Source organism: Emydura macquarii, unplaced genomic scaffold, assembly GCF_026122565.2.
Source record: "Emydura macquarii macquarii isolate MOO-44397 ecotype Brisbane River unplaced genomic scaffold, CSIRO-AGI_Emac_v2 contig_1209, whole genome shotgun sequence".
NCBI classification, from domain to species: Eukaryota; Metazoa; Chordata; order Testudines; family Chelidae; genus Emydura; species Emydura macquarii.
In genome coordinates, this window is record NW_027131346.1 from 184088 (window position 1) to 200208 (window position 16121).

The window sequence follows — 16121 nt, forward strand, 5'->3', positions numbered from 1 at the left end:
GGTGGGGCCTCCCCAACCAACGACGTCACTTCCTCTCCTCCCCGTGACGTCAGGCACGGCCCCTCCTCCACTGGTGATGTCATCCTCCCAGCCACGCCCCCTCACTCTGCACTGAAGGAGCGGGGCAGGGGATCCCCTGCCGGGGAAACCCCCCAGCCCCTCCCCCAAAGCACCCCACGGAGACCCCCGAACCCCTCTGCGAAGGGGATTCCTGCCCCCCAACCCCCGGCCCTGCCCCCCGAGACCCCTCGCACCGGACAGCCCCTGAACCCCTTAGACCGGGACCCGAGCTACAGCTGCCCCGCCCCCGCCGTCACCCCCACACCGCCGTCGAGGGGACCCCAGACCTTGGGATCTGGGGGGCTGCAGGTGGGGGCAGAGATGGGGGGCAGGGCTAGGCCAGCAGATGGGGCGATGGTGAAAGCGGGGGGGGGGCTGCCCGTGCCCCCTTCCCGCCCTGTATCGCTCCCGGCGCGTCCTCCTGAGACGACCCCCCAAGTCAGGGTCACCCCTGGGAACAGAGGCTCGATGGTGGGGGAGGGGTTGGGCGGGGCAAGGCGGCTGCTCCGGGTGTCTTTGCTGGGGCCTTTGAATGGGGCTGGGACCACACAGGCTGCCCCCCCCTCGCCCCTCCGCCCATTGTGCCCAGTGAAAGGGCCCAGAGGATTATGGGCCGGGGGCGGGGGGGGGAGTCTAGTGCAGGAGTTGGGAGGGGTGGGGGACTCACAGCAGACACAGGCAGAGCCCTGGGATTTCCTCCATCCCCCCACTGTCCCCCCATATCCCCAGCCTCCCAACCCCCCTCCCCTCACTATCCCCCCTCACCTCCCTCTGCCCCTTTCCTGTGCGGCCCCAGCTCCGCTCTCAGGCCCTGCCCCCCATCGTGTGGGGGGAACCCTGGAAGTGGCCCCTTGGTGCTTTGGGCGCACTGAACCCTAAATTCTGAGACACCTGCAGTCCCCCACCTGCCAACCAGTCAGGTCATGCCAAATCCATAGCCCCCCACCTCTTGTCCAACCTGAATGGGGGGGGGTGTCCTGGCAAGTACACTCAGCCAATCAGGTTTGTGAACATCCCCATCAGCCAATCGGAGGGCGCTGTCGACGTTCCCTGCCACCTGTTAACCAATCTGGTGGCATCACCTGTATTTGCACGCCCCCCCCCACCCCTTGGCCAATCAGTTTTCACCCGGTGAAGGTGGTGGAGGGATAATCCCCAGGCCGTGGGGTCCCCCCACCTGCCACGGTCGTCCACTGGTCTCCGTGGAGACAAGGAGATGGGGCTCAATGGGCAGAGGTCATGGGGGGCTGACAAGTTTGGGGTTGATGGATGAGGGAGGCGGGGGGTCGGCCCCCCCGCCAGACCTGGGGCCGGATGGGAGCCAGCGCCCCCCCAGAGGGGAAAGGCCCAGTGCCCCGTTCCCCCAGGCTGTGCGGAGTGCTGCGTCGAGAGGAAACCCCGGCTCGGGATGTCCACACTCAATTCTTGGGCGCAGACACAAGAATTGCGTTTGGACAATCAGGAGCCGGCGTTCAGCGGCGGGCGCGGACAGCGGCGGGGGCCGGGGTGTGTGGGGCCGCCCCAGGGCAGGGAGGGGTGTGAGAGCACAGGACAGCAGCATGCGGATAGCACTGGGGCTAGACCAGGGGTGAGCTGGGCTTCAGATGCGTGTGAACTCACGGGCACGGTATCACACGTCTAGGGTGTTGTGCGGACACGGCAGCTCACGCGTGTCACATCACCTGTCTGGGCTGGGCTGGAAACAACCTCGCACATGGATGAGCTGTGACGCACACACAGCCAACGCTCTAACCGTGAACTCGGACACACTAGGCAACCACACAACTAGTCACACACAATCACAGCCCATGCACATACACGTGCGCAGGCAGACACACACACACGCACACGCACGCACAATCCCTGATGTGAACATACATGAACCCACAAATCAACATGTGAACTCGTGTCAGCTGCGTTGTCTAAACATGGGACTCTCCACGTGCGAACAGGGCTAGCGACACGTGTGAGCTCACAGACATGACGGGAAACACATGAGATCATGCAAAAAACCAACCCTGCCCACTCAGACACGTGACCCCCGCTATGAACATGTGCCCATCTGAACACGGCAGGCATTAGCTGTTCTGCAAACAGGTGTTAACTCACAGCTATACACCTGAACTGTCAGACGTGTGAACACACACAGGCCTGACGTGGGATCTTGTCCAAACACACATGACATCACGGGTAACATACATGAACGCTGATGCAAACGTGTTAACTCACATACTTGGCTGCTGATACAGCCAGGAATAAAAATTGTGACCTTGCGTGACACAGACACAAAACCAAAACCAACCGTGACCCAGGATGGGAACAGCATCACCTGACTGTGCACACGTCATCTCAGACACACGTGACCTCACACATGTGTGAGCTCAGACATGTGAGTTCACATGTGTGTGATCCAAACTGAGCCCCGCTGCGGTCACAGACGTAGAACAAGGCTAATGAACACACCCGCACACCCGTGAGCGCCCCAGCACAGCCACATGAACTGCAGCACATCTGAGTTCACACGCATCACAAGGTCTGACACGAGGGCACAGGGACTTGCACAAGCACCAATGTGACTTCACAAGAACGCAGACGCAGCCATGCATAAACGCACAAAGAAACGTGATCCACCATTGGCTGCTCAGAACTGAACCAGAACCCACACGAGCTGACCTCTGCCCCACACGTGAGCTGCACGGTGATTGACCCAGACATGAGCTGGGACGTTCGTACCTGTGACTCACAGACAGTCACACACAAACAACACCGAAGTGAACGTGGAGGTGCCCCCAGAGACACGTGGCTCTGATACGTGCCCTCCTGACCGTTGGGACATCGGGCCCACACGTGAACCCAGACACCTTGTGAGCATGCCTGGAGAACCCCCAAATTCATGGGTGTAGCCTCAGCAACTCACCTGTTACCTCCTAACACGCACAGACACAGACAGACACACACACACAGACACAGAGACACGGACACGCACACACACAGAGACACACACAGACACAGACACACACACAATCAGGCAATAAACAAAAGCAGGGAATCACCCCATAGACCCCGATCCCTGGAGTGGGAACCCAGACATGGGACACGGCCCTGGGGACACGGCCCGAGCCAGCCCAGCCCAGAAGAACCCCTCGGGATGGTCCCAGGACAGGGGGTCCCCAGGGGCTCAGTTCTCCCCCCATCAAGTGCTGGCCCGGGAAGGATCCCCCCAGATGCTGCTAGCACCCAGGACACCTTACGACCCACACGCTAACACACAGACACCCCACGTCCCACACACCTGACACACACGAACACGCAGAACATGTGAGCGCCCAGGGTCCCCTGGAGCGACATGCTCAGACAGGCACCACGACTGCTAAGGACACGGGAAGCCATGTTACACGCACCGGCACCAGACACGGGAGAGCTCTCCGTGTGACACGGACGGGAATCCCACAACTAACACAGCCCTCGCACTGACCCTTCCAGAGGGACACGGTTGGGCACACGCAATGCACAGCCATCCGCACACAGCCGAGCACAGACACAGCCTCATTCCGACACGCCTCACACGCCAAGACACGCTAACACACACGTGACCCGCAACAGCCCTGCTGCTAAACACACGGAGACACAGGCTGGCCCACGTCAGCAGACGTTTGACCCATAGAGCCCCTGAGTGCTACACGCTTCACACACGTTGACACGCAGGACGTCCCCCACAACCAGAACACGAGACAACCCCTCCAGCCCCCTCCCCAGCAACCCACCCTCCAGAAGCAGGCAGGGGGAGCTGGACAGAGCCCCCAGCCCCCTGACTCCTACCCCCAGAGCTGGCGGGGGGCTTGGGGAATTTCCCCATGAGACACAAAGCCGGAAGGTTTTGGAAAGTCCCCGGCTGTCCGTCCAGCCATCCCAGGCCAGCAGGTGTGTGTGGGGGGGGAGGTTTGACACCAGTTCCCCCCATTGGGGGGGTCAGTGTGTGCAGGAGGGGGGGGTTCCTGCGCTCCAGACACCCCACCCCCGTGAACTCCACCTGGCACCTCCTAAATTCCCCTCATGGGGAGGGAAAAAAGGGGTTATTGCCTGCCCCCCCTTCTAATCCCCCCAAATCCCTCTTCTCTCCCAGCCCAGCCCCCCATTCCTTCCTCCAACGCAGTGCCCCCCACTTCCCCGTCATAACCCCCTTCCCAACCCTGCTTCCCAGCCCCCCCGACCTGCCCCCAAACATCCCCCGGTTCCCAATTGCCCATCCTTATCCCACAACCCCTCCAGCCCCCCACGAAGGGAGATGGGGGGTCTGGTTTCTTCCAGCTGCCCCCCTCCCCATAGCAGCAGAGGGGGGTGCTGTCCCCATCTCCTCCTTCCCCGATTTCCCGTGGGGGGGAGGATGGACCCCCCACCCCACTCCGAGCCCTGCTCCTGGGGTCTGTGCGCCGGCTCCGTCCTGGCTGTGTGCGCTGGGGGATGCTCCCGGCAGGACCCCCCCCCCACAGCCCCTTCCCCCCCAGAGGGGCCGGGCAGCTGGGCCACAATAGGCAGGAGGGGGAGGGGGAGGGGCAGGGGCCCCTCTGGCCGGCTGAATAGGCTCAGGGGAGGCTGCCTGAATGGCGATGGGGCCGCCCCCTCCCCTATGGGGCGCGGTGTGTGTCCCCCGCCACCCCCAGCCCAGCCAGGCTCAGACCACCCCAGAGGGGGAGAGAGACCCCCAGAACCCAGCTCCCTTGGGGGGTGGGAGAGGGGCTCAGACCCCCCAAAGGGGCATCCCCCCGCCGGCTCTGACACAGGAGGGTCCCTCCCTCTCCTCTGCCCCCTTTGTGTGCGGCTCCCCCGCCCCCGGCTGTTGCCCTGAGAGATGGGGCTGTGAATGGGAGGCATCTCCCCCCACGGCCCCCCCCACTGCCCGCCCTGGCTGGGACAAGGGGGCGGCGACTTCAAACAGGAGGGAAGAGTGTGGGACAGGCAGGGACCCCTCCTCACAGCCCCCTAATCCCTCTGCCCCCACCCCCTCCCCATCTCCCTCACATCCCAGCAACCCCCCCACCCACAGCTGCAACACTAATTAATGCAGCCGCACACGCGGCCTGCAGGGATTTGTCGCTGGGTTACAGAGGAGAAACTGAGGCACAAAGAGGGGACTGGAGTCCACCGAGCCGGGCAGTGAACCCAGCAGTCCGGCTCTGAACCACTCGACCCTTTCCTGGGGCCGGGCACGGGACCCAGGAGTCCGAGAGCGGCAGGGACGGAAACAATGGGACGCCCACTCAGCCTGGTGCAATCAGCGTTTTATTGTATCGCCCCCGGCCCCCCAAACTCAGATCTCACAGGCAGGGCTGGGGGCTGCTCACGAAGGCACTTGGAAAATGCGGCTCCCCCGGCGGCCGGCGGCTGTGCCCGACTGGGGGCAGGTCCGTTAGAGAAAGAGACCCCCTGGAGCGAGGAGAGAGAGTGAGACCCTGTTCCCCCCCCCACTGTCTGCCCCCCACCCCTGCCTCTCCCATTCCCCTTCCAGAGCCGGGGAGAGAACCCAGGCGTCCTGGCTCCCAGCCCCCCCCCATTCTAACCACTAGGCCCCACTCCCCTCCCAGAGCCGGGGAGAGAACCCAGGCATCCTGGCTCCCAGCCCCCCAACGCCCCCCATACCTGTCACCTCCACACTGGCCCCTGTGATGTAGCGACTGTCCTCTGAGGCCAGGAAGGCACAGACATCAGCAACCTCTGGGGGCGGAAGGGGGGGTCAGTAACAGCCACACGTGTGGGGGGCAGAGCCCCTTCCCCCAGGGCTGGGGGCCTCCCATCACCCCCCAAGGGACATGCATGCACCCAAAACCAGTATGTCCAGTCCCAACCCGCCATCTATACATGCAGCCCCCCAGAATGGTGCCCCACACCCAGCCCCCCACGCCCTGCAGCCCCAGCCCCCCAGACACAGGGCACCCTGAGTCAGTGGTTCTCACCTTCGGGGTCTCCCAGTCGTCCCAGTGGCACCATCCCTGCAAACTGAGTGGGGGGGTGGTCAGACACGGCAGGTGAGCATGGAGCCCCCCTGCACCCGAGGGGAAACTGGGGGGGCCAGGTATGGGCCTCTGGGGGAAGGAGTGTGGCTGCAGGGGGCAGGGGGAAATAAGGGCCATAAGGTTATGGGCTGGGTGCACAGGGGAGACCTGGAGGGGGCTGTGAGGGGGCTGTGTGTCTAAGGGGAGATAGTGCCCCCCTGGGCACCGCTCTGAGGCAGCTCGCAACCCCAATAACCCCCATCCCTGGGGGTGCTGGGCAGGAATAAGGGGTGCAGAGGGAGTGGGGATTCAGAGGGCAGGAGAGCACTGGGGGTAGGGGCAGAGTGAGGGGGAATATGGGGCACCTTCAGACGGAAAGGTCCTGGGCATGTGGATAATGGGACAGAGAGGGGCTGTGGGGCTCGGGGGATAATGCGGAGGGGGCTGTGGGGCTCAGGAGGAGAGGGGATAACTAGGAGAGGGGCTCATGGGGGGCAGGGGATATGGGGGTGGGGACTGTGGCGCTTGGGGATATGGGGCAGAGGGGCCCTGGGAGGTACCGGCCAGGCTCTCTGGAGGGAGGGGCGGGGGAGTTATGGGGCCAGCCCCTCCGGGTTACCTTCTGCAGCACTTTGGGAGGCACCTTGTCCGTCATGGGGGTGGTGATGAAGCCAGGCAGCACCACGTTACAGCGGATCCCGAACCTGGGGGGAGAAGGGGGTGGCCATGGGGGAGGGGGCATTCCCCCAGCCTGGTCACCACAGCTTCCCCTGGCCTGCTTCTCCCCAACCCCCCCCAGCCAGATGCCCCCAACTATGCCCCCTAAATCTCCCCAAACCCCCTTGTCCCCCAGCCCATTATTTCCCCTAGTCCTCCCAGCCCTCCTCGGCCTGCCCTCCAGCCGCCCCCCCAGTCCGCCCTGCCCGCCTCCCCTTGGCCTGCCCCCCAGCTGCCCCCCCAGCCTGCCCCACACTCCTCCCCTCAGCCTGCCCCTGTTCTGCAGTGTGCTCCCAGCCCAGCCCCCACCTGGCCAGCTCTTTGGCTGCGGTCTTGGTCAGTCCCTCCACGCCGGCCTTGGACGCGGCGTAGCTCACCTGCCCCAGGTTCCCCACCTGCCAGGGAGAGGGAGGCTGTGAGTGTACGGCCCTGCCCAGGTGAAACTCCCAGACCCGCTGTCCCCCATGGCACTGCTCCAGGGAAGCTCCCAGCCCCGCTGTCCCCCATGACACTGCTCCGGGGAAGCTCCCAGCCCCGCTGTCCCCCCATGACACTGCTCCGGGGAAGCTCCCAGCCCCGCTGTACCCCATGGCACTGCTCCGGGGAAGCTCCCAGCCCCGCTGTACCCCATGGCACTGCCCCGGGGAAGCTCCCAGCCCCGCTGTACCCCATGGCACTGCTCCGGGGAAGCTCCCAGCCCCGCTGTCCCCCATGGCACTGCTCCAGGGAAGCTCCCAGCTCTCACCTTGCCCACGATGCTGCCCATGTTGATGATAGACCCCCCCGGGGCTCCGCTCTCCACCAGCCCCCGCGCCACAGCCTGGGTGATCAGGAAGGTTCCCTGGGGAGAGGGGGGCGAAGTTAGAGCGTGGGATCCCGGGAGGGGGGGCTGCCCTGCCCCATTCCGAGCCCCCTCTACCTTGAGGTTGACTCTGAGCACCTCGTCGAACGCGGCCTCCGTCTGCTTGAGCAGGAACTCATCCATGGTGACCCCGGCGCAGCTCACGCAGACCCGGGGCGGGGCGGAGAACCGGGCCTGGGGGCAGCCTGTGGTCAGGACACCTGGGTTCTCCAGGAGGGCATGGGGCCTAGTGGTTAGTTGTGTGTGTGTGGGGGGGGGGGGGGTCAGGACACCTGGGTTCTCCAGGGCATGGGGCCTAGTGGTTAGTTGTGTGTGTGTGGGGGGGGGGGGGGGGTCAGGACTCCTGGGGTCACCAGGAAGGTGATGGGCTTGGTAGTTAGAGCTGGGGGGTGGGGGGGACCAGGACACCTGGGTTCTCTGGGAGGGCATAGGGCCTAGTGGTTAGAGTGTGTGTGTGTGGGCAAGGGGGGGTCAGGACACCTGGGGTCACCAGGAAGGTGAGGGGCCTGGCACTTAGAGCTGGGGGGGGACCAGGACACCCGGCTCTCTGGGTGGGGAGAGGAATCTATTGGTTAGAGTGGGGGTAGGCCCGGACTCCTGGGTTCTCCCCAGCCGCGTTACCTGGATGTGAGCCATGAGCTCCCCCACGCTCTGGGCGCTGCGGACGTCGACCCCGAAGGCCTCGTGCTCCTGGCCGGGCTCCCCCCGCGCCAGCCCCCGCACGGTCTCCGCGGCCCCCGCTTCGTTCTGGTCAGCCACGGCCACCAGCGCCCCCTCCCGGGCCAGCCGGGCACAGACCGCACGGCCAATCCCACTGCCCCCACCTGCCATGGGGGGGACAGGGTCAGAGACGGGGTGGGGGACCCCAGAACTCCTAGGGGCCCCCCAGCAGACAGCAGTGTGTCCCTCCCCTGCCATGGGAGGCAGGGTCAGAGATGGGGTGGGGGACCCCAGAAACCCCCCAGCAGACAGCGGTGTGTCCCTCCCCTGCCATGGGGAGCAGGGTCAGAGACGGGGTGGGGGACCCCATAATCCCCCCAGCAGACAGCGGTGTGTCCCTCCCCTGCCATGGGGGGCAGGGTCAGAGACGGGGTGGGGGACCCCAGAAACCCCCCAGCAGACAGCGATGTGTCCCTCCCCTGCCATGGGGGGCAGGGTGAGAGACGGGGTGGGGGACCCCAGAAACCCCCCAGCAGACAGCGGTGTGTCCCTCCCCTGCCATGGGGGACAGGGTCAGAGACGGGGTGGGGGACCCCAGAACTCCCAGGGGCCCCCCAGCAGACAGCAGTGTGTCCCTCCCCTGCCATGGGGGGCAGGGTCAGAGATGGGGTGGGGGACCCCAGAAACCCCCCAGCAGACAGCGGTGTGTCCCTCCCCTGCCATGGGGGGCAGGGTCAGAGACGGGGTGGGGGACCCCAGAACCCCCAGGGGCCCCCCAGCAGACAGCGGTGTGTCCCTCCCCTGCCATGGGGGGCAGGGTCAGAGACGGGGTGGGGGACCCCCATGGAGACCCCCCCAAACAGCCTCGGGGAGTCCTCACAATCCCCCCCAGCCCCGCAGGCCCCCCCCGCCTCGGGGACCCCCCCCGAACGGCCCCCCCGCCCCGGGGACCCCAGCAGAGGCGGGTGGGAGAGGGGTGCCCCCGGCCCGGCCCGGCCCATAGGGGGGCGGACCCCTCGGGGGAGCCATGGGGGGGCGGACCCCGCAGCCGGGCGCCCCCTGCCGGGCGCACCTGTCACCAGGGCCAGCGCGGAGCGGAGGCGCAGCGGGGCCGCCATGACAACGGGCGGGGCCAGGACCATAGAGCGCGGGCGGGCGGGGACGGCCGCTCTAGTCGGGAACTCTATGGTCAGTCCTCCCGGCTCAGCGCCCCGCCCCTCCGGGGAGCCCGGACGCCTGGGTTCCGTCCGTCCCGGCTGTGGCAGAGCGCTGGGGCTGGCGGTGGGGTGCAGGGGAGAGGAGCCCGGACGCCTGGGTTCTGTAGGACAGCAGGGACTAGTGGTTAGAGCGGCGGGGGGGCTGGGAGCCCGGACGCCTGGCTGCCATACGCTGACCCGCTGAAGCAGGTGGAGGGGGTCACTGCGCCCCCCCGCCCCCCCATGGGCACCGCGCCCCTCCCCCAGCGCACACACGACTCTGCACCCCAGCGTCTCCACTCACCCTTTAATTCATGAATTAAGGACACAATCTTCGCTACAATCATCCACGACACGACCGGCGAGGCCCCCCCCGAACGCAAAATCACATACAAAAATATACCCCTATAAAACCTGCCCTGCCCCCCGGGAAGTAATTGATCCCCCAGGACATGAGTCAATAGGGACACGCTCGTGCCAGGCCCTTGTGAGTCACCCTCCAGCCCCAGACGCCACGGTCCCCATGTCAACCCCCCCCCCCCTTCCTCACCCCAGGCAGCCCCAGATGACTGGGTCCGTGTATCCCCTCCATCACCAAAGCCCCTGCACCCCAGAATCACCCTCAGCCTCCTCCTTTGGGGAACACAGCTGCCCCCAGGGAGAACCGTCCCATAGCAGTGTCTTGATTAGTCCCAGTCCTCCACCCTTTAAGCCCCCAGTGTGGTTGTGGGGGCAGGGCAGCCCCCCATATGTAACTAGCCTGGATAACTGCTCTGGTTTGGGGAACACAAAGGCTGGGTCACGGGGGTAACATCTGGGGTGGGGGGATTAGGGAGCCCCTTACCCAGGTGGTCGAAGAAGCAAAGGATTCTGAGTAACCCCCCATGTAGCCCCCCATGTGGTCCAAAGGGCAGGGGATTTCCTCCCCACCTTCTCCAAACCAAGCCCCTACAATGTGATCCAGCAGATTCTGGTAATTCAGTTCCATAATCTCCCCCCTTCCAAAGGAAGGGGCAGCCCTGCTGCCCCCACACCCAGTCCCCCAGCCACATGGGGCCGAGGGGAGGTCTTGGTCCTGGACCTGGCAGAAAATGAGTCAAGCAGCAGTTACATTATCCCTCTTCTCCCCCCACCCCGTTTCTCTGGAGGTCATACATTGCCCCCGGACGCCAGGGCCCCTGAGACTCCCCCCATCCTGTTGTCTGAGCCACACTCCGTTCCTGGATGCTGGGGCCAGTGTGGCTGCATATGCCAGAGTCCACATGGCACCCCACATCCCTGGAGTCAAAGTGGTGCCCACCGCAGGGTCTAATCCAGCTCCAGGAGTCAGCACTGCGCCAACCCAGATGCCAGGATCCAGCCAATTCCAGAGCGAGTGTGTCATGACCCCTGGCCCCCAGGGTCCATGCCACACCCCCAGAGCACACACTGCATCCTCCCTGTCCCCAGACCATGGTCCACATCCCTTCTGGTCCCTGGGGCTCACCCAGCACCCGTGCCGGGGGTAGCTGTGTGGACCCAGGAATCTGGGATGGGATGTTCATGTGGCTCCCTCACCCTCTTCCTTCCCCCGTCCATATCGCATTCCCCTCCCGGACGCCTGGGTCCACACAGAGTCAGCCCCCCACTTCCCTCCCCCCAGACCCGGATGCCTGGGTCACCACACCCCCGCCCCTGGAATCCACACGCAGTCCCATCTTGGACGCCTGGGTCCACATGCCACCGTCCCCCAGAGTCCCCCAGCAGTCCCCCGGCTGGGGCCGCTACTCGTACTGCGCGATGAGCACCATCATGGCCACGCCGCAGACCAGCCCCAGCACCTCAAGCAGGGACTGCAGGGGCGCCGAGTCCCGCAGCAGCTCCGGGATGACCGACACCGTGCCCACGTAGATGAAGCCACCCGCCGTGAACGGCAGGATCCAGGCCGTGGCTGCCTCCCCGATGCCCTCTGCCAGCAGCGAGCAGGCTGTGCCCGCCAGGGCGCCCAGTGCCGTCAGCAGCTGCAGCTTCATCGCCTGTGAGGAAGAGCGAGTCACAGACGGGTCATGCTTTCCTGCACCCCCAGCTGCCACGATGTCACTGTGGGCATGCGGGGGGGGGAGGGGGGGCGTCAGAGCCAGGGGTTGCAGAGGGTTCCAGGGAGGATGGGGGACAAGAGGGGGCAGAGGGAAGATGTGGGGGATACGCGGCAGGGAGTGAGAGTGGTGCGGACACAGGTGGGGTCAGCGGAGGGCTATGGGGGGTGGCGGGGGCAGGGGCAGGCACTCGCGGGGGCTGAGGGCTGCACCTTGCGCTTGCTGCAGCCCGACTGGACGAGGATGGCGAAGTCCCCGACCTCGTGGGGCACCTCGTGCAGCAGCACGGTGAGGGTGGTGACGGCGCCCACCCCGGCCCCCGCCAGGAACGACGCCCCGATGGCCAGCCCGTCCGTGAAGTTGTGCGTCAGATCAGCTGCCAGGTTCAGGTACCCCGAGACCTTCATCGCTGGGGGGAGAAGACAATGAGAGCGGGGACCCCCAGCCCAGTCCCCCGCCGGCCCCACACACCTCCCCAGGTACCCCGAGAGCTTCATCGTTGAAACCACCCAGCCTGCTCACAACCCTCTCAAAGCCTCTCCTCTCCACCACCCCCGCCCCGCTCTGTACCATGGTCCCCCCACAGACCCAGCTCCCTCCTTCCAACCATTCCCCCAACATCTTACAGGACTGAGTCTGCTCCTCTGATTCCTGGCCCCTCTTCTTAGGGGGTGCCTTGTTAGGGGCCCCCACTTTGCCGGCCTTCCTCTCCCGGGGCCCGTCGTCTTCCTCACCAGAGCTGCTCTTCGCCTTGGGAGCTGTGGGTGGACCGCGGGGTGTGGGTGGGTCAGAACTGACGGCTCTAGTCCCTCCCCCGGACCCCGCCCAGGGACAGCGAGGGGAGAGGAGGGGGCTCTCACTACTGTGTGGGTACAGGACCCGCGCCATCCCGCCCGTTGCAGGGCCCTCGTCCGGGCTCCCCCCTTCCCAAGCCCACTCCAATGTACTGGATTTCAACGTGTTAGACGGCAGGAAACGCCTGTACTGACAGATGAGAAGCGAGGCCTCGCTAAGCTAAATGGACTGAGCTCCAACCTTTAACCCTTCTCTGCCCCCCCCCTCCCCCCCCCAAATTTATCACCGCCCTTCTCGCCTTGTGGGCTCCAGAACTGGACCCAGGATTCCCACAGCGGCCTCACCAGGGCCACACACAGAGGTACCATGACCTCTCTGCTCTTCCTTGAAAGTCCCGTTTAAACCTCCCAGGATCACATTAGCCCTTTGGGTCACACTGGGAGCTCGTGCTCAGCTGATCACCCACCACGACCCCCAGATCTTTTCCAGAATTGCAAGCCCCCCAGCCTGTAAGCATGGCCTACTCCAGGAGACAGCCCCCCCTGCAGAGAGCCCTGCATCCCCTGTGGGGACAGAGACATACAGAGACTCCCCCATCACCCTATAGACACCTCTGCAAAAGCATCAGCATAAACCCTATCAAGCTCCCTCCTTCGGAAGACGCCCTGAGCTGAGCGTCCCGTGGCTCTGAGATCCGTGCGTTCTGGTGGGGCGTTGGGATGCAGAGGAAGGGGGTTCTGAGCGGTAGGTGCCATGGCTCTGCCTGCTGTGGCTCTGCCCGTGGCTGCGGGATACTCTGGGGGGGTTGGGACACGAGGGAGGGGGGTCCCAGGCGGTACGTACCATGGCTGTGCCCGCCGTGGCTGTGCCCATGGCCATGTCCCCCCTTCACGTGTCTCACAAACTTCTCCACCACCAGGAAGGCTATGATGCCAGCCAGCACCCAGAGCCCCACAGCCATCATCCGCTGGTGATCCTGCCCTGGGGGGCAGAGATGATGTGGGGCAGGCTGGGAAAGAGACGGCCAGTCCCCCCACCCCCCTCAGCACCACAGCCATCACTTGCCAGTGATGCTGCCCAAGGAGGGAGTGGGGGAGACTGCTGACCCCATTAACCTGCCCCTCAACCCTCCACGGACATGAGCCACTCCATCACCCCACAGAACCACTGACCCTGCTGGGCCCCTTCGCACTGCTCCACACAAACCTCCAACCACAAACCCCCCGCCACCAAGGTTCACAATCCCTCTCCCTGTCCCCCAACCTCACCTTGGTGGGAGTGGCCATGGCCAGAGGACACGGGCTGGGAGTGAGAATGGGCATGGCCGCCCTCCGCGTGGTGGGAATGCGGCACTGGGGAGGGAAAGGGGCACAGATAAATGACCACACCCGCTAGACAGGACGGCCCATTCCCTGCCCTCTGGAGCCAGATGGTCCCCTGCACCCCAGGCGCCTCCTAGAGAGGAAAGTCCTATATCCCATTCCCCATCCCCTAGCCAGATGGGAGCTGGCACCCGGAGCTGCAGCGGGGTCCATGCCACCTGGAGGGGAGAGGCCCAACGTCCCATTCTCCACCCCTGAGCCAGACATTGCCCCAGTTGTGGAGCTGGCACCCACTGGGCATTCCTTGGGCACTGGGCAGGGCCTGGGGGGGAAGCTCACCCAGCGCGTGGGGGATGAGGTGCAGAAAGGCGTCCCCCAGCAGTCCCCCCGAGGCAAAGCTGAGCAGCAGTCTGAGCAGCGCCTGGTGCTGGGACGTGTTGGACTCCACAGGGATGAGGAAGAGGATGAAGTAGGGGGCGGCGCTGATCAGCAAGGTGGCTCCGATGGCCTGCAGAGGTTGGGGGGAAGTGGGGAGGAGAGAGACCGTCACGGTGTTACACCGGTGCCAGCATGTGCAAGGCAGCACCTCCACGTTCGACACAGGAACTCACGTGTGTCCATAACGTGACCAAGTCCTGCCTCTCCTTCCCAGGCAACTGCCGGTGGCTCGGGGACCCCTCAGTTGAGTGCTGAACATGCACTTCCTCGGGCTGGTGGCTAAAGTCGGCCTGGCTGGGGCCATGGAAGTCCTCGTGCAAAAGCTCATGGCCATGGACGTCCCCGTGCGAGTGGCTGTGCCCGTGGTACAGATCCTCGTGGCCGTGCCCAGCGTGGCTGTGCCCATGGTGCAGATCCTCGTGGCCGTGCCCAGCATGGCTGTGCCCATGGTGCAGATCCTTGTGGCTGTGCCCAGCATGGCTGTGCCCATGGTACAGATCCTCGTGGCTGTGCCCGTGGTACAGATCCTCGTGGCTGTGCCCGTGGTACAGATCCTCGTGGCTATGTCCAGCGTGGCTGTGCCCGTGGTGCAGATCCTCATGGCCGTGGCCAGCGTGGCCGTGCCCGTGGTGCAGATCCTCGTGCCCATGTCCGTGGTGCAGATCCTTGTGGCCGTGCCCAGCGTGGCTGTGCCCAGCGTGGCCGTGCCCGTGGTGCAGATCCTCGTGGCCGTGCCCAGCGTGGCCGTGCCCGTGGTGCAGATCCTCGTGGCTGTGCCCAGCGTGGCCGTGCCCGTGGTGCAGATCCTCGTGCGAAGAAGTAAGCTGTACCAGTGCAGCACAGACCATCATGGCGGCGACTGGGCTGCAGAGTCCCGCTCTGCCCTGCGTCCACCGGGGCAGCACCATCCTGCTGTCACCGCTGGAAAGCAGGAGTGTGAGCACAGTCATCCCTGTCGCACGCACGTAACCCCCCAGCCCCGCCCCGCCCAGCCCCGCCAGCGGAGACGCTCTGGAGAGGCCTGTGGAGAGCCCCAGGGGCGCAGCAGAGTCTGGGCAGTGCCGTGCATGGCACAGCAGCCGGGACAGGTCCCGCCGCAGGGATGGAGACAGGCCCCTGGCGCGGCACGGCGCGGCACGGCTCACAAGAGGCCTGTCTAGAACAGCGTTTCTCAACGGCCGCTCCCGGAGCCGGGCGCTCGGACCAGCTGCTCTGGGGCTGCCGGCTCCGCCTGCCCGGTCCTGCCCACCCACCCAGCAGTCACACAGCCCGGCCCAGGCCCTACAGCCTCTTCTCCCTCCCGGCTCGGCCCCCCCGCCCTGGCCTGGCTCCTGCCCCCCCCGCCCGCGCAGCCCGGGGTCGATGCTGCCTCCCCCGCCCTCGGGGGGCTGGTGGCACGTCAGCCCCCCCTTCCCCGGCGTCCCTGGTCGTTATACGGCCCCGTGGCCCTTCTCCCCGCCCCTCCCCCACCCATGCCAGGCCCCCAGCTGGCCCTTGTCTCTATGACCCCAGGGGCCCCTCGAGCCCCCCCAACCCAGAGGGCGCTCTAGCCACCAAGGCCTTCCTCTCTATGGCCGAGGTGGAGGTCCCGTACGGAGCCTCTAGCCCCCTCGTCCTCCCAGCCCCAAGAGCCATGTGGCCCCTCTAGCGCCCCTTCCCCGTCTCTATGGCCCGGCCAAGGCGCCCCCTGCTTGGCCACTAGCGCTAGGTGGCCCTTCTAGCCCCCCTTTCCCAGCTCTATGCCCCGGGGTGCCATGTTGCCCTTCTAGCCCCCTCCCCCTCTCTATGCCCCGCGCGGGGGTCTTACCGTCACTGGGATCCGTTACCTCCGGCTCGGACCCGACGTGGCAGCCAGGCTCCTCCCCCTCCGCAATCTCGCGGGAACAGCACCCGGACCCGTGCGCGAGCAGTCAGTGCCCCTCACAAAGATGGCGGCCGCCATAAACCTTCATATTGCCCCACTGAAGGATGGAGGCCGCAGTACTATGTGTTTGCCCCTCACAAAG

The 16121-nt window shown here is 65.5% G+C and overlaps 2 protein-coding genes across 4 annotated transcripts; both read right to left on the reverse strand.

Moving 5' to 3' along the window:
* Positions 1-5204: 5204 nt before the first annotated feature.
* Positions 5205-9465, reverse strand: HSD17B8 (hydroxysteroid 17-beta dehydrogenase 8). 2 transcript variants are annotated; one of them, XM_067546976.1, is made up of 9 exons: positions 9362-9465; positions 8251-8453; positions 7687-7803; positions 7513-7608; positions 7077-7162; positions 6670-6754; positions 6012-6054; positions 5698-5772; positions 5205-5484 (listed from the first exon to the last, which is right to left on the reverse strand). In XM_067546976.1, the coding sequence occupies exons 1-9, from the start codon at positions 9429-9431 to the stop codon at positions 5468-5470; spliced, it is 792 nt and encodes a 263-aa protein (XP_067403077.1). In that variant the 5' UTR covers positions 9432-9465; the 3' UTR covers positions 5205-5467. The 2 variants fall into 2 exon arrangements, with proteins under 2 accessions (XP_067403077.1, XP_067403078.1); XM_067546977.1 differs by lacking the exon at positions 7687-7803.
* Positions 9381-15981, reverse strand: SLC39A7 (solute carrier family 39 member 7). Of its 2 annotated transcripts, XM_067546975.1 has the most exons (9): positions 15923-15981; positions 14289-15036; positions 14017-14185; positions 13624-13707; positions 13199-13336; positions 12187-12318; positions 11773-11969; positions 11306-11500; positions 9381-9607 (listed from the first exon to the last, which is right to left on the reverse strand). In XM_067546975.1, the coding sequence occupies exons 2-9, from the start codon at positions 15021-15023 to the stop codon at positions 9479-9481; spliced, it is 1779 nt and encodes a 592-aa protein (XP_067403076.1). In that variant the 5' UTR covers positions 15024-15036; positions 15923-15981; the 3' UTR covers positions 9381-9478. The 2 variants fall into 2 exon arrangements, with proteins under 2 accessions (XP_067403076.1, XP_067403075.1); XM_067546974.1 differs by lacking the exon at positions 15923-15981 and having other exon boundaries at positions 14289-15398.
* Positions 15982-16121: the final 140 nt, after the last annotated feature.